The sequence below is a fragment of the Falco punctatus genome (genome assembly GCF_963210335.1).
Source record: "Falco punctatus genome assembly, chromosome: 1".
Taxonomy (NCBI): domain Eukaryota; kingdom Metazoa; phylum Chordata; class Aves; order Falconiformes; family Falconidae; genus Falco; species Falco punctatus.
Window position 1 is genome coordinate 43,763,051 of NC_137580.1, and position 21,572 is coordinate 43,784,622.

A 21,572-nucleotide genomic window follows, 5' to 3' on the forward strand; every position below is an offset into this window, starting at 1 on the left:
ATCTGCACGTGTCCAGGCAGCATGGAGCACAGGCAGGGGGGCTCAGCTGGCAAAGGCCCAGGCAGGCAGCCCCTAGGGTAGCTGGATATGGCCGGTCAGCTCTTTGCAAGCAGGCGGCGCCGGCATCGGGGGTTACCTGCTGTTCCAGCAGTCTGAGCAGCAGCTGGAAGACGCTGGTGATAAGACAGCCCCTTCTCCAGCTCAGCGAGAGCCTGCAGCCCCTCCGATTTCTCTGCCTGGGTTGCTGCCAGTTCGGTGGCAGGGTAGTAGTTTGGTAGGTAGCTTTCTGCAAGAGGAAGGAGTGAAGTGTGTTCTCTGCTGCAAGGCTTTGGGGCGAGGGGTGCTGCCTTCTGGCTTCCTCCCTTCTGTATCATCAGCGCAACTGCTGGCTTTGATGCTCCACGCTGGGATGACTTCCCTCTCCCTGACAATGCTGTCGCTGTAGGTCATCGCCTGCTCCTCCCGGGGTACAGCACATTCCTCGGCTTTTAGCTGGGAGTCTGCAACCTGCAGCTTCTGCAGAAAGAAATCTCATCGAATGGAGAGGCTGGGAGTGGCAAGGACAGTTGCCAAAGCATCATCAGGCTACCTGCCCACAGCAAAGCCTGGGTGTTGGTGGGGTCAGCACCCCTGGGGGTACAACGGCCACAAAGCAGCTCCATAACTCATTAAAGATACACAGACCATCAGGGCTTCCTCTTTCTGCCCATCTTCTGGCTTGGGACTCTGCTGTGCCCCACGTGGACAGTAGGAGGGAGGGAGGGACCCCCGGCACAAGCAGCAGTTTGATGGTGGAAGAGAGAATGGATCCAGGGTTCATGTTGGGGAAAGGCTAATGGGGCTGTTGGCATGGCTGCTCTGGGGGGTGTCTGCTGGCCCCAGCCCCTTCAGATGCACACTACAGCTCTTGTCACAAGCCAGTTGCTCCTTTCTAGGGACTCTGAAAGAGACTCTCCTGTTGTGAGCACTGCCAGGCTGCTGGGGCCAGCAAGAACCATCCTCACAGAGTTTTTTCATTGTTGTTTTGAATCAACACGGGTTTCTGTTTGTCCCTCAACCTCCAAGGTCCTCAGGGCTTTCCCCAGGGTGGCTTCTCCTTCACCATGCTGACAGGAAGGCAGGTGGAGGTTGCAGAGCTGCAGGAACTACCTGTATCTGGGGGCTTTCCCCACCAAGGATGGCCAGAGCTCCTCATGAGGCATCTCCAGAGGGATAGGAGCCTCCAGGAGCCCATGGTGGGGATGGCTCACCAGCCAGTGCTTTCTGCCTTAACCCAAGGAGCTCCCCACCTTCCCCTTGGAAGTAGCCTACCATCCAAAACTCCACAGATAAGAACATTACAGCAGTTTTATCCTCTTAAAAAATCCCATATCCTAGCAGGGCTAAGAGGGAAACCTGTGCCTCCTGGGTACCTCATCATCATGCTACCCAGTGGGACAGCAACTCAAGGAAAGCAGCCATACCTTAGGTGTTCCCTCCCTTCTTATCTCCCAAATTACATCAGGACCTCCACAGGAAGTGTGCAGACTTCCAAAAATAAAAGAAAATAAAATTACAAATAAATAAATACAGAAATGGAAACACAGAAAAGAAAAAGAAATTGAGATGCACAGGGATTAAACCCTGCCCTCCCAGTTAGGATCTCAGCTCCTGGAAGTGGAGCAGCTACCTGAGGCTGGGGCTGCCCAGAAAGCACTTGCCAGCCCTGGAGAACAGTGGGAGCCCCAAGCAGGACTGTTAATGAAGGCTCCTGGCAGCAGGGGCGCTCCCTGGGGCAGGAGGAGGGGAGAGGAGAGGGCTCCTCAAGCTGCTGCCCAGGCAAGCATGGCAACGGTGGCCACAGACAGCCCCTCTGCCCCAGTGGGCACCTTCACACAATGATTTCTCTGTTGTTGTCCCCCCTGTTTTCCTCCCCAGCCTGAACATTTTTTTCCCCCACTCTCGTGAATGTATGAGCCCAAAGCACTTTAGCAACTGAACATGCCCCCCGCCACTTCTCTGCAGTGGCCCAGTGCAAACTGCAGCTGTCCCCACTGGGCTGCCACAAGCAATTAAGCCAGGGCAGGCGGAGCGAGGCAAATCAGATTAAATAGCTCAGGGGGTCACTCACACTGCAAGGAGATTAGAAAAAAACCAACCTCAGCTTCTCGGCAGAAATCTTCTCAGGCCCGTGTCAGGGCAAGGTGCCATCTCCATCCCAAATGCAATCCCCCTCCCCAAGGCAGTACTGGGATGGGTCTAATCCTGATGCACTCCATCAGCCCCACGGGAAGCAACAGGAGTCCAAGGCTTAGGCACCGGTTCAGCAAGCAGTCATTAGTGCCCTGACTTAATGAATGTAATTAGCATCGCCCGCCCCAAACAGCTTTACCAGAGGGCACAAAGGGGATTTCCCACAGAAGGGATGGGGACACAAGCCAAGGGCATTTTGGCATGATGTGACCTGCTGGTGGGTCATGGCGGTGGGGACCAGAGCAGACCCTGTCGGTGGAAACAGCACCCGTGCCGGCTGCGCCCCTGGCACCGACCTGGTCCCTGGCTGTCCTGTAGCCCCGAGAGGGAGACTGGCACCATGGGCTAAAGAGCCAAGCAAGGAAAAGCCCATGGTACCTGCACGTTCTCCTCATTGGATGGCTTGTACTCCTTGCACCACTGGTATTCTCTCTTCTACAAACTCCCATACGTGCCCAGTGACACAGGTGGCTGAAATGAGAGAAGGCAAACATAAGGAGCTGCTAAGACTTGATGGGAGCTTTCAGAAGTGGTAATACAAACCCAAAATGCTCCCTTGTAGTTCAGGAGAGGATAAGCTGCTCTTCTGGGCACAGCCTCTGTCCCCTGGGCCACCTGGGGCCAGTCCAACAGGGACAACCCCTTGCTCAGTTGAGCTCTGAGCAGGGTGGCCAGGAAAGCCCTATGCTCTTTTGGCTCTGGGGCTCTTTTTGTCCCAGGCCGTCCCTTGCAACACCCTCCTCCTGCCTTTCTCAAGCCTCCTCTGACTGCTCAGACACCTCTCAGCAGAGCACTGACATAAAGCTGCCAAAATACTTTGATCAGCTTCTGAGGTCCTGTGTCACCCAGGTTAAATCAGCATGTGCTTTGGTCTTCTATTTCCCATGTGCTTATCACTCATTTAAAGTTAAGTGCCAGCTAATGTCAATACTCATTCTGCAAAGCGACTGGAGAAATTATGAAGGAAAACTCTGCCAAAGGATATTAAGCCAGTGACACCTGCCCTAACACTGCAAATCACCACAGTGCAAACTTCTGGAGATGGGAAGAGGATTTTAGGGAGAAAGCGCTGTATGTGTCTTCTCCCTTAGCATCCACCACAGGCACTGCTGGAGCCAGGAAAATCAGGTGAGATGAGCCTTCAGACTGGTCTGAGAGCTGCTTTTGTGCTAAAGCATTAAATATGCTAACTTGTCAATGCAGGGCAGAGGGCTGGGGGAGATGAGCTCTTGTGCCGTAATTGAAGGTGTTACTTGGATCTCCATGGCTGCACAAACACATCCACCACACAGGGGTGGCTGGGCTGGCCAAGGCACAACAGGTCTGCGCTCCCACATCCGTGTGATAAAAGGGAACCAATAACTGCACCAGCACACAGCACCTTAGGGAGGGCTCCTCGTGACTTGCCAACAACATCACCCATTATGGGCAAGAATACATTTTACATTCTCACTCTTTTTTTCTAACATTTCACCCTTTTTTCCCCTCTGGGCTTTCCAGTCTAGTGTCTGCCTTTGGCCAGGACCCAGAACCTCATTGTCACCAGCTCCTATTATCTTCCCAGTCTGGTGGACCCTGCAAAACCATTACTCAAACACCGGTGAGGATGAGAATCCTGTGCGTACTTCACCTTCAAGTGCACTGTTTTCCTCATTGTATCCACCATAGTGAACCAGGAACCTGGACCAGAAAAGTCGGTCAGTTAACAAACAGCAAACCAGATCCTCTCCTCCACAGTGCCCTAAGGGATAAAGGGATCTAGAGACCTGGAGATGAGTACTTGTCAGGAGGAAGAGGATTTGGCTGGTGCCGTCAGACTCCTGTGCCCCCCAAATTGGCAGTTAGAGCACGATTGACTTCATCCAGCTTCAGCAATGCAAAATATACCCATCCAGCCCAGCAACCAGCACATATGGAGCCAGACACCTCAGGAGATACAGTCTGGTGGGACCCAGCAGGGAAGAAATGGTGGCACCCCACTACCAGCAGCCCCAGAGCCATCCAGGGGTTAAAAATGGGTGTCCCCTCCTGGGAGAGGGTACGTGTGCGATGGGACCGACTAGCACCTCTGTGGCCACAGTGTTTCCAGAGACAATGGAAAATTCCATCCCTTTGTGAGACACCTGTACTCCAGAAATTTGGAGGCCTTGGGGAGGAGGGTGGCCCCTGAAGGTGTGGGGTGAGCGCTTCTTGGAGGAGAATCCATCCCACAGTCATAGCTGGGGAGATGCTACCCACCCCTTCAGCTGCAGCCAGTGATGCTGGGGACACATAGCCAGGAGAGGGACAAAGCCCGCCCTTCATGAGCTTTTGAAGCATCCCCAGCTCCTGCTAAAGATAAAGATGGGAGCAAAAAATGGGGAAACTGGGGAGGAAAGGACTTATTTTGTGGGTGCATTGAGCAGAAGAATACAGCATCCTTACCTCATTGCATGGAAGGGTGGGAAACACTGCAGAAGTAAGGCAGGCAGGGATCTCCACTTGGTCTTGGAGGTCGGCTGAGTACAGCTGAACTGTCCCATCCAGATGCTGCAGTTCTCTTCCTCTGATGACGTGAAATGTAACACAGCAGGGGATGCTCAGATTTAGTCTCCTGTCCCACAAATGGGCAGGAACACTAGACCAGATCCACAAAGCAGTATTTACTCTTTAAAAAATGTCAAGCATTAACCAGGTTTGCAGGCACCTCATCCAAGACTAATCTCACCTAATTTATATGTCCACAAAGAGGACGTCTCCCTCTGAGCTGATCTTTACTGCTTCCTGGCTCATTTAGCCCAATTCATGTGACCAATGTAGATAGATACACACTCAGGGATGAAATCAACGGCTTTCTCAGAAAGCCTGGGTTTGGCAAGCTGAATCTCACCCAAGAGTCCAATTTCTGTAGCTACACATGAGCCTGGCTATCGGTTCAGGAACGAGATTCTCTGGCACTACAGTAATGCAAATAGTAGTAAACGCTGGTGACAATGCATGAGTCAGAAAGATGACATCTCAGCTCCAGGATCCTTCACAGAACACAGCCGGTCACGGACCTGTGTTCACAGGCACCATTGGAATTCCAGAGTTATTTCTCTTTGCACATTGTTAGACACCAGTGTATAACTGGAGGCCAGGGATGCTAACGCTCTGGGCAAAGGTCATGTGCTGCTAATAGCTCAGCGCTGGAGTCAGGCAAAAAGAGAAACTCTTTGTCCCCACAGTATTTTACGCAAATCAATATTAGAGTAAATGATGCAACAAGGAAAGAAATTATTTCCAGAAATATGAAACTCTCATGTTCTTCTGTGCTTATATTAAAGGGATTACACTCCATTTCCTTCTTAATACAGCTAATGCTCTATGGGAAGCCCTCAGGCCAGGGATTAAAGCACTTATTCAATTAATTAGAAACAAACTTCTGCCTTAAAGTCAAACACACAAATATCAGTAAGCTCTTGAGAGTGTCTTCCTTCCAGGGCAGGGAAAATGGATCCTATTTCTGATGCAAATGAAACCAAGTCTGCATTCTAGAATTATCAGGAATAATACAAATTAAGAAGACTGACTTTTAAAATATCATAATTCTATAAAGCAGCATGGTAAAGGAGGGACAGTCCTGTTATCTTGAACTCAGCATTGGAACCCCCATCAGTTATAGGGGGAGCAGAATCAGGACCTAAGACTAATATAAAAGAGATACAATTTTAGGGTGTAACATTGGTAGCCAGTTTCAAGCTGCAGGCACAGAAGTGTCTGGATACATTTGAAGTTAGGGGTGAAATTCTGGCCTTGCTAAACTCAAAACCCAAAATGCTTATTCAGTAGGATCCAAATTTCACCTAAGGTGTATGATTCATTACTGAGATAGGAGACAATTTCCAAAACCTGGCTCCAAATCCTAACCTTCCTTGATGATGGCTGATCCTTCCATCTTCTTGCAGGCACAGCTCACATGAAATTAAAAGGCACTTTGCCAGGATAATTCATGCAGAAGCAGCCCACTATTGCTGTTCAGCTTCCCATTTCTCCTTCCCAAATACCAAATGATGGGGCTGATAATTGCCAACATCATCCCAATTAGAAGTGGGTAGGAACCAAACTCCCAGGTCTCATCTTCCTCTACCTCTGGGACAGCTTATCTGCCTCCTCGTTGCTAATTCAGATATGAAGAAAAAGTAAACCAGCCAAATGCCTTTGGGTTTTTTTTAAGTGTTTTTATACAATCAGACTTTTTTTAAACTTCCTTCTCAGACACTGCTCAGCTGCAGGGCCATTATCTCTCCTGCGATACCAGTTCCCTGCAATGGTCTCAGACTTCCCTTGAACCCCTCGATATGCAGAAACTCAGCAGAAGTATGTTCCTGTGTGTCAGATCCTGGCACCCCCTGCCACAGCACTCAGCATGGGCTGCACACGAGAAGCACCAGTAGGGAGACATCCAACTGGCGTAAATGGAAATAGCACGTTGGCTTCACATAAGCAGGTATTGTCCCTTCCCTACACCACTAATCACTGCATGATCATCCAAATTCTGCTGGGCTACACAAAGCAGCGCTGGACACTGCAGTGTTACTTGTGAATCTCAGCTATGAGGGTACTTTGTCAGCATTTTTTTTGACCAGGCCACTTTCCCTATGCCTTTTCCTCCTCACCTTCCCCCAACTAAACACTGCCTATATGTTTTTTCTAAAGCTTCCTGCCCTAGGAGCAGTTCACTGAAGAGTGTACTCTGTACTCTCGCCGTACTCTGCACGGATGCCATCTGTGCAGCTGTCTGCACATCTCTAAGACATAAGTTAATGAAGACAAACACTGTGCTGTAAACACCTGCCGGAGAAAATTGCTCTTAAATAATTGGTTTATTTCCACAATACTCCAGGGAGGTGACTGCTGAGATTCCCAAGGCCAGGAGCCTAAATCATGTACCTGAATGGAAGCGCCCCTGTTTCTCAAGGCAATGATCACCCCAAACATCCAGGGAGGTTTTCAGAGGGCAGTGGTGCTTTTGACCTCTCCACATCATGCTATGTGCATGAATACAAGGAAATTTAAACAAACCAGCCAGGACCAGACTTGACAGAAGTCTGTGTTTTAGTAGCAACTTGGGAGAGTAGCAGAAAATTCTGTGTTTTAGTAGCAACTTGGGAGAATTTCCAATGGGCCCAAATGTGTGATAGCTGAGTTCACATCATTTAAAATCAGACGGGAAGGGTTTAAATTAAAGTCAAGGCCCTCAATTATAATGTAAAACAGTGACATTTGTGTACCTGATCTGTGCAGCTCCTTTCTGACACCCTGCTGGACATTTCCCTGTGCTTAGAGGCACTTACGTACCTCTGGAAAGTCGATCTCATAGCCTCAGTAAGACTGCGGTGGTATATAGGACGTGACACAGAGATGAATTTCACCTCAATTTGGCCCTAACTTCCTATATTTGCTGTCTTTTTCCATCATGAAATGGCAACGGTGCTATCTAAGCCTGTATTGGTCTTGTGCAAAGCACTGCACTGGGTACCAGCAGGGCTCAGGTGAACCATCTCAGCTATTAATTAATGCTATGCAAGAAAACGTGGTCAAGGAGGACACACCTCCCTGTCAACCCAGCTCTTGACAGGTGCTCTTTGGGCCAGAAATAAGATTTATTGCCCCTGTGAGAATGTTGAAAGAGGGAAGTGATCAGTAAGCAGGACCCCCATCGCGTGAAAAAGGCAGGGCGTAATCTGTGAATCTCCATTTAGGTTATCAACACGAGGAGACAAAGCGCAAAGAGGAGACTCTTCTTCAAGGGACAAGTGTTGACAGCCCATTCTGTCAGCATGAGGTCAGTCATCCATTTGGGGCTAAAAACATGAACTTTTGTCACTGCAGCAGTCCAGCATGGGAAGGTTTACCATGGAGTTATTTCTTTCATGCTTCTCTCCAGTTTTCTTGGTAAATTGGTGGGGGCATTTATGGCATCTTGTGGTCAGAAATAAGTACCATCCTTCAGCCTAAATCTGAGGCATCTGTAGCTCTCTTCCAGGCACCTAAATCACTTACAGGACTGAGTCCTCAAAGTCAAACTCTTTGTTGCATAGCCACTCCTCCCCACAGAAGACAAGGGCAGCTGGTGAACTCAATGGTGTTCCAAATCTTGGGGCAGTTCTGCTGTAGCTTGCTAAATCAATCAGCCTTTTGCTCATAGTTCACGCCAAAAAAGCATCCATCAGCAGAGGACAGCTGAAATCTCATCACTGTCTATACAATGTGTCCTGTGATACAAATCAATGCATATTTATGCACCTGTGTAAGGCAAATACATACAGGTATTCTTGGAGAACTTAAATCTGCTCATTAATGCAGTTGTTTAAATAGCCCTTTAACCACATCACTTTTTTCCTCGTTAGGTTAAGTCGCTAGAGGTGAAAAAGTCCTTCCAAAATGGTTTTCACTCACTCATTCAGTCCAAAGTAAACATGCCTCTGGGACCATTATGTGTATCAGATATCCAAGGCTTTGTTAAGAGCTTGCCTGCTAGGTAAATTGTACTTCTCTTTCTCCTTGGAAGGAGTTCGTTAAAATTAGCGATAGGCTTACATGAATACAGCAGAATAGCACCTTGCATTATGGACAAATAGGAATAACAGATTAAATTCTTGCAGCCCATGCAAGTAACCCGGGTCTCAGGGAGGCTCTTGATCTAACATTAACTCTGGTTATAATATGGCATTGGTTTGACTTAAGCCTGTCACTTGCAATCACATTCATCACAGACCTCATGGTAGCCAAGAGCCTGCCATTTTCACCAGCAGCCAGTAGAGCCACCAAATAGAGCTGAGAGCCCGGAATAACAAGCACAAGCCTTTGCTAGCAATAAATATAGGAGAAACGTGCATCTATAGCACATCATGGAAAATCCTCAAGCCATATGCCCACGTCTGGAGGAGCTCATGCGTCTCAGCCAGCTGGAATTTCCTTGAGTCTCACCTCACAATACAATCACATCTACTTCTTAAAGCCAAGTTTGGCAGGATAAAAACCACTCCAAATCAGCTCATCTAGACCTCATCCACAACTGACTACAGTGAAGAGGAGTCTTCCCATTGACCGCACCGAGGTTTGGACTGGGTATGCAACTGGAAAATTTTCCCACTGCAGCCATTAGCTGTTCAGCTGACACAAACTTGTGGGGGAGAATAAAGCAACCACCTGCTTCTAGTGACAGGAAAAGTAAAGTGAGATCAAACGCTAGCAGGAGGAGAGAATTTAAACAATGTGAAAGGTGGTTGCATGTCATTTCAGAAGTCACCTTTTGTCTTTGATCTGTGCTTAGGAAGCGGGCACCTCCTGGATCAGATGGTCATTAGAGAAGTGTGCCACCAAAGTCATCCCACCTTGAAGCCTCAAGTGTTTGCTTTCCCCGGGGATCCCCCTCCTGCTTCCGCTGCCATGTAAATCATCTGCCCTGAAATTTCCTTTAGAAAAGCCAATTAATACAGGTTAGGGATCAGGGATCAGGACTCATGTCCTCTTCTTACGCCAGCGTTGTTCACCACTATGAAACTGCAACTGCTCTTTTATAAGTGTATTATGCACGCACAGGTAGGTCCTCTAAAGATCAGGGGAGAGTTATTATAAAAGCTGTTATGCAAACAAAAAAGCCCTGGCCCTGAAGAGCTTACAGTCTAAACACAGGAGACAGACAAAGGACTATGAATTGAAGGATTTTAAAGACGAAGCACCCTGAGACAAAGCAAGCGACAAATCATACTGAAAATCTGTGGCAAAACTGTGCACAAATCCCACTTCACTGAATCCTTGCTTCTGCTCTTAACAGTCCCTTGGAGCCCTGCCTGGTTTTCACTAACAAAGCATTTGTTTTAGCAGCACACTTTGGGGAAATGAAAAACTGTGCAGTTGTAATGTGGCAAGCACATGCAGCTACCTTCTAAAAGCAGAGGTTTACAGCATGCATGCATGGAGATATTTGCCAGCCCTGGGCATACAATAAAATAAATGCTCTGCATTTAGCTTGTTGATGCCTTCAGTGAGTGCTAACAAGAGGCCAAATCACAGGGAAGTGAGAGCCTGGTCTCAGGTTACCCCATAAATTGGTTAAGGCTGCAGAGAGGATTACAGTCCCAGAGCCATCCTAAGTACTGAGATGTCATTACGGCAAAATCAAAGGTAACCATGGGGCTTGGCAGGTAACTGTCAACAGCTACGGGAAAGAGCCATCCCAGGAAGGAGCTCCGCATCAGGATGAAATTCAGGCACCTTTATTTTCATTTCAGGTGAGGGGTCAAGCAGAAAAGCTATCCCCAGCGGCCTTTATTTACAGTTTTCAAGGGAGGGCTGATGAAGCATTTAGAGGAAGAAGGATGAACCCGCTCGTCCCTCACTCATGGAGACCAGTCTGACAACAGACAGACGATGTAGTAATGGCACAGAGAGCTGGGAAGACGCCTTTTATGAATGAAGCAGCAGTGGTCCTAATGAAGTCATTAACAAAACTCCCGGTGACTTGAAAAGGGCCAGGATTTAACCTGTATTTGCAGGGAGACCAAGGGAAAGATCTTCCCATCAGGACACTTGCTTTCTGCAGCACAGGAGCTCATTCCCAGCAGTGATAACAACAGCAATGCCCCATAACCAGATTTCAAGGCATTTCTTCAACCTGAATTTTCTTTTACGTTTCTTCTTTCCATCCTACCTAGGTGGCCAACCTGAATTTCTAGAAGACCACACAACATGTTAACTTTTTTCTCCTAGACATGTCGGTAATTTGCTATAAAAACCTTGCTAGATTCTCGTATTTTTCTGGATCTCCTGTTGATGATGAAAATGAAAGCCACAAACGGTTTTGTGTTGTCAAGTCAAAGTAGCTACATCCATGCTGGAAAAAATACCAGGGACTGTTCTTAGCCTTGAGCTCACATCACACAGCCCAGCCAGCACTCCCCTTAGCAGACTGGTCCCATGGAAACTCCCAGCTGAGACGTTTATAGCCTCTGAGCCATGCCTGGGCATGGGAGAGTACTGTTAACCCCAAAACATGCCTGGTCCATGCTAATAATTTAACAGCATGGATTACTGCCGGTCAGTGGCTGGGCCCACAACCTGGTCCTGTTTAATGCAGAAACGGAAATACAGCCAGCATGTACCTACGGCACATCCAGTATTTTTCTGTGTTGCTATCAAGTAAATGTTAGATGACTTTTAAGGGAGTTTTAAGACCTCACAGCTTCATGCTGACTAGCATGGGGAGGCAGAGGCTGATAGCATCTCGCAAGAACACTGCAAGGCACAGTTCTGGCTCCTCCATGGACCGCCAGCTGCAGCAATGCCAGGAGACAGGTGCCTCCTGCCAAGCCCAGAAATACCCACCCAGGGCAAGAAACAGAAAAGAGAAGGCAAAATTTCTCCTTTTCCGCTCAGACATGGGAAACCTTCCTTCACCCTCCCTCCTCTTTAAAGACCTAAACCCTACCAGCAGCCAGTTTTGCAAGGGTTAACCAGCGTGAAATGAATGTGGAGAGACAGTCCGGGACCATAATCACTTATTATTTTCAGGTAATATGCTTTATCTCTGACTAATCTCCTCATCTAAGAAACACTCACTGCAGACAAGAGTCACCGAGGTTATCTCTGATGATGGGGCTCTACGGACTACTGGCTGCGAGGAACCGAGGAGAGGCCAAGGAGATGACTTCAATTATGGCCTGAACTATGCTCTGCTAGCTGAAAGGCCATTGTTTAATCTACTAGAAATCATCTATTTTAGCAGATAAAGGGATTACTTGGGTTTTCTTTTCCCCAAGAACAGTGTGTTATTCCAACTACTAATGGGACATTTGGTATTTAATTAAAGAAAAAGCACAGAGAGAAGCAACACAGGCATCAACATCACTTCTGGGAAAATTCAAATTGATTGTCACCCTTTGATGCTGCTCAATCACCTCCATCTCACTCACCCTTCCTACAAGCCAGACTAAATCATCTGGTTCTCTCTATCCTGCACATTTTATTTTATTTCATGTTTTAGGGATCCTATCCAAAACTTTGGGACTATGCAATGTGAATTCACCACTCTGCTAGAAACCTCCTGACTTGTAAAGTGCCACATTATCTTTCAAGAGGAGAGTGTAGAAACTTGAGTTGGATTTTGCCTCTTGGTGCTGGTTGCTGTTTGGCAGGGCTGTCTGCCTGGCCCATTACAGTGATCTGGTGTCATAGGTCCAGTGTTTGGAAACTCAAAGTGGCTTCATTCCTCAAGGATGAACTTGAAACTGCTGCATGCAACAATCTTCTTTTTGCCCCTTTTCCCTCTCAGTTCTCTTGCCTTTACCATCTCCATTTTCAGAGAGGTTTGCCCTTCATTTTTTTGTCCTGTGGACCAATGACCGTAAAGGACAGTTAGAAGTCATTCTCAAGTGCTCCATTGTGTTCAGCAAATGCAGACTCATTGTCTTATGACATCCACCCCTTCAATCCATGGACTGCAGACCCAAAGGGTCTATGAAGGAAGGTTAAGAAGTAGCAGCTTGGAGAGGCAGGTGTAAATTCAGTACTTAGGGGTCTACACTTCTGTTGAGAAAATTGTAAAACAAACAAAAAAAATCAAGATGAAACCCCGTAATCTCATTTCTCCTACCATCAGGATCTTAATCCTTTCCCCTTTACCAGAACAAAGAACACGGTACCTTGAAAGTGATTATCCAGCTAGCCAGCAGTCAGTTTCCTCTCACAGATGACTGTCCCTTTTGTACATCCTACTGCTGACTGTCCCATTTCTAGCATGGCCTCACAATCTGTAACTTTTCATTGAAAAGACCAGCTGTCTTCTTCTCTTTTGCCTTCCTGACAATCCATTTATTTGCACATAGAGCAAGGACAGGGACCTACTGAGTAGCCTGGTTTTTGCTTCCATTATTTGTCCGCGTCTTTTCATGACTCTCACATGACCTATGCCCACATGTGCCAGCTACATCCTCCTTCAGATCTCTGTAGAGGGATCTGTTGCTGTTCTGTGTGGTGAAACTTCTCAGATAAATGGGGGTGTCCATCTTGTCCACCCGGCTGCTACCTGCCTGGACAGTTCTCATCTTTCCTCCCTTTCCTCCTGGTCTTTTTCTGGCTCATGTCAATGTTTGATCTGCATCATTCTCCATCGGACACAGCAACCTGACTTGGCACATCTGATGAACTGGCACCACCACTGAAGATGTGATCATCCTCAGGCTTTTGATCTCCCTGTCTGACTTTGCCCATAGTCTTTGGTGACTGTAACTCCATCATTCACTTTCTACAGGTAGCTCCAGAAGCTGCTGCAAATTATCCAGTCACCCCATCTGCTACCAGTCATTGTGTTGAACCAGTTGTTCAGCTTGCTCTTGACCAGGACTGCTGACCTCACCTCTTCATGATGTTTTTCAGCAGCTTCTTACACATATCATATAGCCCTAGGACACTCCACACACCTATTGCAACATACCGGCTCAAATGACTTTTTGAAATTGTGCAACTGAAGTTCTTCTTGATATATCTGAACTTGTCAGTGACCAGTCTCTTGCACTGCTTTTGCTATACTGTCCCTCTTGCTTTGTGGAAACTGAATCTACCTTCTGAATCCTCCAGCAAGGAACACACTGCAGAATTTGCTTAGGTATCAGGAAACACACAGAATTTGGAAGGTCACCATTGGGGGAATTCACTTACTAGGATCCACTTGTCTTTGTTTAGGGGATCTTTCCTTTCCTGATAACATGCAACTGCCTGCCTGGGTCAATAACCCTTCCTACAGCCCCATCGATCCATTCTCAGCCCCTCAGATTTCTTCAGACCTCTGACTCTTCTCTGCAGCCTCTGCATGCAAGATTCCTCTCATCATACTGCTCCTGAAGCATTATAACCTCCCAAACCCTGAGAATCTCTTCATCTCTTGATTGGTGGTCTGTAAAAACTCTGGCAATATTTCACCCATCTCTTCAGCTTGTCTTTCTCTGAAAGCAGGGAGCTCTCTTCAACGTTAATGTCGTGGAGGATACACTAGTTCTTTCTGGACTTTCACAAGAATATTTTAATGCTGCCTTGCTTTTTAAACCAATTTTCCTTGAGTGCCTTTGCTATCTGACTTTTGCCCAGCTCTGGATACGCCTGCTCAGGGTATGTCTTTTCACCTTTGCATTCTGCTTAGCGCTGGCCAGGTAGAGAATGTCTTCCAACACCCAGGCTCAGTGGTTGCCTGCTTTCTTTGTCACCAAGCTATGTAAAATAAATAGCTGAGACAAATGATGAGGTTATAACAGCACAAGACCACTGCTCCAGGGGATACCCAGTGCTTGCTCTTCCCCTACTTGCTAATTTTGGTCTTCCTAAATGCCAGTCAGAGCTTTTCAGCTCTGTTGCCTGTTTAGTTTGCACTTGCACCTCTTTCTGCATAAGTAGAGTGTGTAGAGCCCTATGAAAGCTTGCAGGCACTTGCCATATTTGCTCCTGATTACTACTGTCTTTGCCAATCTTTAGAGTATGTCAGTCATGAACATCAGCCACTGGGTACATGAATGGTTCACTCCTGAGGTAGAGCTTAGGCATGTCTTGACTGGTAGCAAAATCACTTCAAATTCTTCAAAGAAATCAAGGAAATTCTTCCTTGGTATCTGTCATAGGAGCCCATACATCTAGAAGTGCTACAGAACCCATTCCACAGCCCTAAATGGAAGGGCCGATTTCTGAAAAGTGACAAATCTCAAGATGACCATGTTTTTCTCCTTACTACTGTGATGCCTCTCCTGTGTTTTGCATCACTGCCCGAAAACAAGGTTTCCCCATATGGCATCACTACTTTGTCTGTCCACCTGATTTTCAAAACGCATACAGTATCATGCTGGTAGATCTCTAACTTGCTCATTAGCAGTGAGATTTTACCCAAAGTGATATCAGATTCCTGTTTCTCCTGGCCAAGCTTCCATTAGCACCAATCCTTCTTTTGTTGGACCACTTCCCCTCATTATATGCTGGCCAAGTTACAGATATCACATAGCATCTACATGTCCAAGAAGACTGAACAGACCTCAAAACGTTTCTTGCCAGTAGCCTTCATGGCAGACATGGCTCTGTGGGGCTCAGCACATATTGCTCTGCATCTTTTGAGCACTTCTTGTGAGTGGGTTTTTGGCTTAGGTGATAACAAGGTCCTCAGCCCTTCTCATAAGAGTCATACTTCCAACAGAGAGCAATTCTTACTGAGGCATCATAGCAGTATCTGGACTACCAAAATCAGCTGCCTGGGTGGGCAATAAAACCTGAGCAGAAATATCACTGAACTTGTCTGTACTGGGTAAAATTAAGCACAGTGCAAACACAGCAAACCAACTGAGGAAAACTTTGAGTATGGGGTGTGCAGTGTTCAAGGTAGGACTGCTGGTGGGAAAACGGGAACATGGGAGACCACTGTGGACAGCCCACATGCATGCAGAAGGATCCAGGTGAAGGTTTCTCTTAGTAGCTGTCTTTTTTCAAGTATGTATTAGAAAAAAAAGTCTCATCTTGATTTTAAAGCTGGTGGAGAATCCCCGGTAAGTCCTGGTAAGTTGTTCCAGTAATTACGCAGGACAGTAAAAATCAATACTTTGTACTTAATTCAGTTGTACACCAGGGTGTTTAAAGCTCTCTGATGTTCCCTAGGATATCTGAGGTGACATATTTGAAACATTACCAGCGAGAGACCACTGGAGACTGCAAAGCACCTCAACTAGCCCTAGCTATCCCTGTGTGAGCAGATGAATTGATCCTCTTCTACCTGTCCTGCTCCAATTTCGGCCACTGATTCCTGTTATGACTTCGTTCTTTATCCTCATGCTTCTGCTCTTGCATAGATATTTATGCTGCAAACATATTTCCTTCCCATAAGTAATCAAAGAGAGTTCCTTGAGAAGCTTCAAGGCATAGCTGCAAGTTGTGTTCAGTGGCATCTTCTCAGGAACGTGGTTTCTACCAGTTTTATTTGGTGTCCTGTAGCTCTTGTATTTGACTGGATAGCAAACTTCATCCCTGTTACTCTACCCTACTACTCACAGTTTTATAGGTGCTATCGTAATTTGATACAGTACTAATACGACATTATCATAATTCCTTATTCTTATACCTCATTCACCCCAAGATCACAACAAGGAACAGCTGAATATTCACAAGAACCCAAACAAATTTTTTAAAAACTAAATTTCTGAGAAGGACTCCATCAACTCAATAATCTCAGATTTTTTTCCTGAATGTATCCTTTTGCTTCTCCATATCAAAATACACCCTGCCCATTTGCTCCCAGTTCCCATGCAGCGATTGAGGTAGCTCTGTGACAGTGAACTGTTCTCTTCATTATTTAACACTCCATAGCCCCACTTTTACACTCTTATACATTTGGTAGAGAATGATTCTTTACCCCCAAATCAATGACAGAAACAGAATAATGAACCATTTTCTACAGGATTTCTCTGCAAAGAGACTCAAGGATTTATTTTTCACAGTGACATCCTGGGATCTCTGTTTAACCAGTTAGATCCATTTAATTTGCACCATGTTGGTTTTACAGAATTTTTAAAAATTTCATCTCCAAGACAGTATTAACCGAATACCTTCAGAAATCAGTTATATCAAGAGTTGCTAATTCTTACTGAAGAACAACAGCAAATTGATTTGACAAGGCCTATTTTCTATACAAGCACACTCATTTGCATTAATTTCATTGCCTTCCTTTAAGAATTCATTAACTAAGTGATGTGCCCACTATTTCTTGTCTTTAACAGTGACAGTCTGCCAGTCTTAATATTACCCAAATCATTTGCCCAATCTTTTTAAATAATCAGCCAATATCAGCTTTCTTAGTCTTCTAAAATCTTTCTAGTGTCCCAAAACGAAAAGTCAGCATTAATGGCCCACAAGATATGTTCCTGGTTTCGAGAGTTCTGAAACTCTTGGCTGTGAATTACCAGGACTGGCTGATAGTATTTCATTCATGTGGTTGTTATTTAACATAATTCATAGTTATTAACGGAGCCAAAAATGCTCTTTCACCAGAACCTGATACTAATACACTATCTGATTTTGTCCCCCAGACAAACATAGGAAAGAAATATTAATTTAATACTCCTCTGTTTCCTTGTGGTGGTGGTGATGGCAGCTACTGACTTTATCTACTCCTAGTATAGATTATTTTCACCTTAGTTGACCATAAACTTATCTTTATGCTTTTTCTACTTCCATTACTCATTCCGGGGCAGAGGTGGCCTATTCAGATTAATTAAGACCAAAAGACGTTGGCCTTTACCTTATTCTATAGGAGCAATCACTACAGGGCAACCAGCCCAGAGCAACAAGCTCCATTTCAAATACTCCATTACACATCAAAAACACGTAAAAACCACAAAGATGTTGTTTTATTTCAGCCCAGATCAGCTTGTGGCTTTAAGCGGGCGGGATGAAGCCCCCTGCTTAACCCTTTTCCCAAAGACACTATCCGATAGCACCAAATTAGTCACACCTCATTGTCAGGTGGACTTTTTTATCGCTGCAAAAATAAAATGAGGAAGGATTAAATCTGTGGGATCAGAGTGGGGATATTTAAACACTTCTTATGAATCTTAAGCCCAAGGAGAGGCAGGAGGAATGCAGGGCACTGAGAGCTTCTGAAAATGTGTTTCCAAACACCCGGAGTGTGTGCTTAATCCACCTGCAAACAGTTGACTTCCTTCTGTCTCCCACCAGGCTCCTCATTCCTCCAAAATCCAAAAGTCAGACTTCTTTCCCAGTTTTGGTAAAATCACTTCTGATATGCAGTTACTGAAGCCTGGCCACATCCCTTTGTCCCCCTAAAACTCTAAAATTCCCACTTGCAACGGCCTTACTCCCAAGGTGTCTATTTAATCCCACTTCTATTAGGAGCACAGCTCCGGGTAGTTTACAGAGGTTACAGACAATGAAGCTTTTATGAAAACCTCAGCTAATCAGTTGCTAACAAGCTCTCATTCAGGAAGGGGCTAGGCAGGTCCAGGCTAAAACTAACCTGAGGGGGTAAAAAGAAGGAAAAAAGGAAAAAAAATAGGATTGAGAAGAGGTGTTCCTCTCAACTTGGATCAGTGCCCCAGTCCACAGCCACAGAAACACTTGTGCAAGCATAGCAGCCAGAAAAAGCAGCCAGGAGTGGACACAGAACAGAACTGCTTCTTTCAGCGATGGTGTTCACTCATGACAGCCTAAAGTGCTGGAGTAACTACAGCTTGTGATAAACTATGATTTATTCCTTGCTTTGTGGCAGAGTCCAGGGGCTCCACCACGCTCAGCACCATATAAACACACTGGGGAAATATTTGCTATTCCAAAATGCTAACCTTCAGTTTGCAGCCTTGCAGTGTTTTTCCAGAGACCACGAACTAGAAACAAAACCAAACCAAGACTGTTGTCGGAAGCCTGAAAATCGTGGAATGAGGACACCTCCCCAGGAAATGTCGTAGGGTCTGAAAATTCAAGAAAGGTTTGAAAACCTCTGATCTTATCTTAAGGTAAGTTGGCAAAATTTGATTGCCAGAACTTCAGTCCAATAGATAACTAGATACGGGTAGGGAGGAATATACATTATTCTTCTTAGCTAAGGGATAAAAATTACTTCAACCTGTATATATGTACACAGAACACCCTTCCCAAATTCATGGCACCGAAGTATCTGTTGCACAGCATCAGGAATTCTCTGTTACCCATTTGCAGGACAAATCAGAGGTTGAGCAAAAAGAAAGCCTTTCTTAGAGCATATTAATAGATGGAAAGTGCCCAGTCTAAGAAGGAATAGGTTTAGCTGTAAATAAGGGAGTGGTACTAGAGTTTAAATTTAATTTGAGCTGTTCTTAGTCAATTCCTTGATATTCTCAAGAGTGGAGCCACAGTACTGGACCACTGCAAGCGAAAAGATAATTCTCCCATCTTGTCCCTGGGGATGAAGAACTCATTCTCCATTTCATTGATTACTCTGGAGAAAGACATAAAAGAATTCACGTGCAGATTGTATGGGGGCCACAGAGTTACTGTCTTGCCTCTTGCCACCCCTGGGGAAAAAGGGAGACTTACATTGCAAATGCAGTCAAAACAAACCAAACCTGCTTCACTGCAGAAGTTTGGAGCCCATTGAAGGGATCCTAGTCTCTCCTACTGGCAAAGTCAGTACAAGCCAATATGGGCTATTACGTCCAATTCTCCAGCACATTCCCTGTGCCTAGAACTCAGCATCCTCAGAAAACGGAGAGAGACCCAGGTGGCTGCAGGTATTGGTTCCCACTGCGAGTCTAGGAACTCAGGTCTGAAGCATTTTCAGGTTTCCGTGTTCAGCCGTACACACCTGAGATTCGCAACAGGAAAGTTAAGCCTGTACCTACATGTTCAGAAGAGCAGGGCCTTAGAGGCAAAGACAGTGTCTTCCTAGGAGGCAGAAAAGTGCCTGCCACATGCACGACAAGGACAAGCACAACACCAATGTGAATGATGTGGCTAGCACAAGGCAAGGATGAGGAGGACCTTGCTTAACTGCAGCACTTTTCCTCAGGAAGCCTTGAAACACTTTCCAGGGCAGCTGGCTGGAGAGGTTTGCACATAATCGCAGCTGGCTGGGGATATGGTTCAACCCCAACTGCCGGTGCCATGGGCTCCTCTACCAGCAGACATCGCTACCACACTCGCAATGCCAATGCTAAGGAATGTCCCAGCAACTCCAGTAATAACAGAGTAATTTCACAGCTTTGCCCAAGCCCAAGCCCAACCCCAAATCTGCTTGCAGTGATGGCAGGAGCCTCAGACTCTTACCTTGAAACTGATTTCAGTTTTGCGTTTTGGCACCTCATTTGCCAGCTTCTTGGTGCGTTTCTGAAAGGCAGATGTTTCCCGGAGCTCTCTGGAAAAAAGCAGCATTTAGAAAGCGGACAGGCAGAGTGCTGGATCTGTTCACACTGCTCTCCTCATGCCTTGGCAGAAGGGAGCAGCAACAGGTTTGTACTGAGAGCTGATGATGTTTTGAGGCAACACTGCATGCTACTTGCAGGATAAATGCATTAAGAAAATTAAACATTTTTACAGCTGTCACACCATCAAAGCTTTATTCTCTCTGCTCTTTAAATTAGGTGTTGGTTTGCATATTCGTGCCGTCCCAGCTATGCAATAACCTCTGTAAAAGCTATTTTTGTTTCACGTTCCTTACTATTTGGTAAAGCAAACGAGTTTTCTGAGGACACGCGTTTTTATTAGAGCTAATCCAGCATTATTTTCTCACCCTTTTCCTTTGTTGGAAGCGGAGAAATCAACTAAAGAAAACTCGAAGGCAGCATACCATGACTCTGAGGGAAACTGCCTTCCCCGCCTCGCCGTAGCTGGACTGTTCCTCTAGATGGCTCTGCCTTTGCCCAAATACAGCAAATCCCGCCAGCAAAAATAGCAATTTCGAGCGATAAGGCAATACCACTGACTGCTCCTCTCCCTCCTGCAACGAATGTGGGTTTTTTGAGCAAACGGATAAACACAGATTTGTTGTAATTTTAGAGAATAACATTTTCGGCTTAGCTCTTCAAACAGAGAGGGAACCTGCTTTTTAAAAATCTACCTGCTTCTTGTCCTTTAAATGTCCTTTCCAGCTGTGATTTCCCCTCAGACTGCTTGTTTTAGATGCCTGTTGTCCAGTCAGACTTCAAATCAGCATCTTCCAGTGCTACCCTCCTCGAAAGAGATGCACAGCTGTTATAGAGGCAAGGAAGATGAGAAGGGAAAAGTCACCTTGCAAAACATAATATATTTTTTTGTCCTGTTGTTCTGGCTATCCAAATACACACAGTAAGCTCTTGCCCCAAAAGACGCAAAATAAAATAATCAGCAGCAATAGTGACAGAAACAAAATAACAACAGGAAAAAAACCCACCACCAATCCCCCCAAAACCCCAAAAAAGAAAACCCCCAAAACCTCCCCTTATGATGAAAGGAGGAAACCCAAAATATTAATTCTTTATCACACTCACTTCTAAGTGTTCTGACTCCAAATTATCTGTCCACTTGTTTTAAAACGAAATATAATGGTGACAATCTTCCAGTCATTACATCCCTGCTTAGATCACAAGTGGGATGAAAACCTGGGATTGGAGGTAGTCTGGGAAAGCTGCCCCGATTCAGCTTCACTAATTTATATGTGCATTATTTTATCGAAGACATAAAACCCCAAGACTGTTCCCAAAGGCTCCTCTCTCCCCCAAATCCCCATGTCAAACAAAGACGCCCGGCGCTTGCAACCCCGGGGAGAGCACTTCGCGTCTGTACCTGGAAAGGGAATTTTTAGGCATTTTTACCAGGAAAAAACT

At 45.9% G+C, this 21,572-nt stretch overlaps 1 protein-coding gene across 14 annotated transcripts in view; it reads right to left on the minus strand.

The window, feature by feature from the left end:
* The window catches only part of LOC308069030 (uncharacterized protein), a gene marked incomplete at both ends in the record, with an annotated part of 42,421 nt that overhangs the window by 19,343 nt on the left and 1,506 nt on the right, over nucleotides 1-21,572 (minus strand). For 5 of the 14 annotated variants that reach the window (XR_013930248.1, XR_013930249.1, XR_013930250.1 and 2 more), the window contains one exon: nucleotides 137-262. Coding sequence is in view for 1 of the 14 variants with exons in the window: in XM_080400706.1 (XP_080256832.1) it covers nucleotides 137-374 (238 nt within the window). Of the gene's footprint in view, nucleotides 1-136; nucleotides 20,959-21,572 lie in introns of those variants that run through there. The other 9 variants (XR_013930241.1, XR_013930243.1, XR_013930245.1 and 6 more) reach the window with 9 other exon arrangements.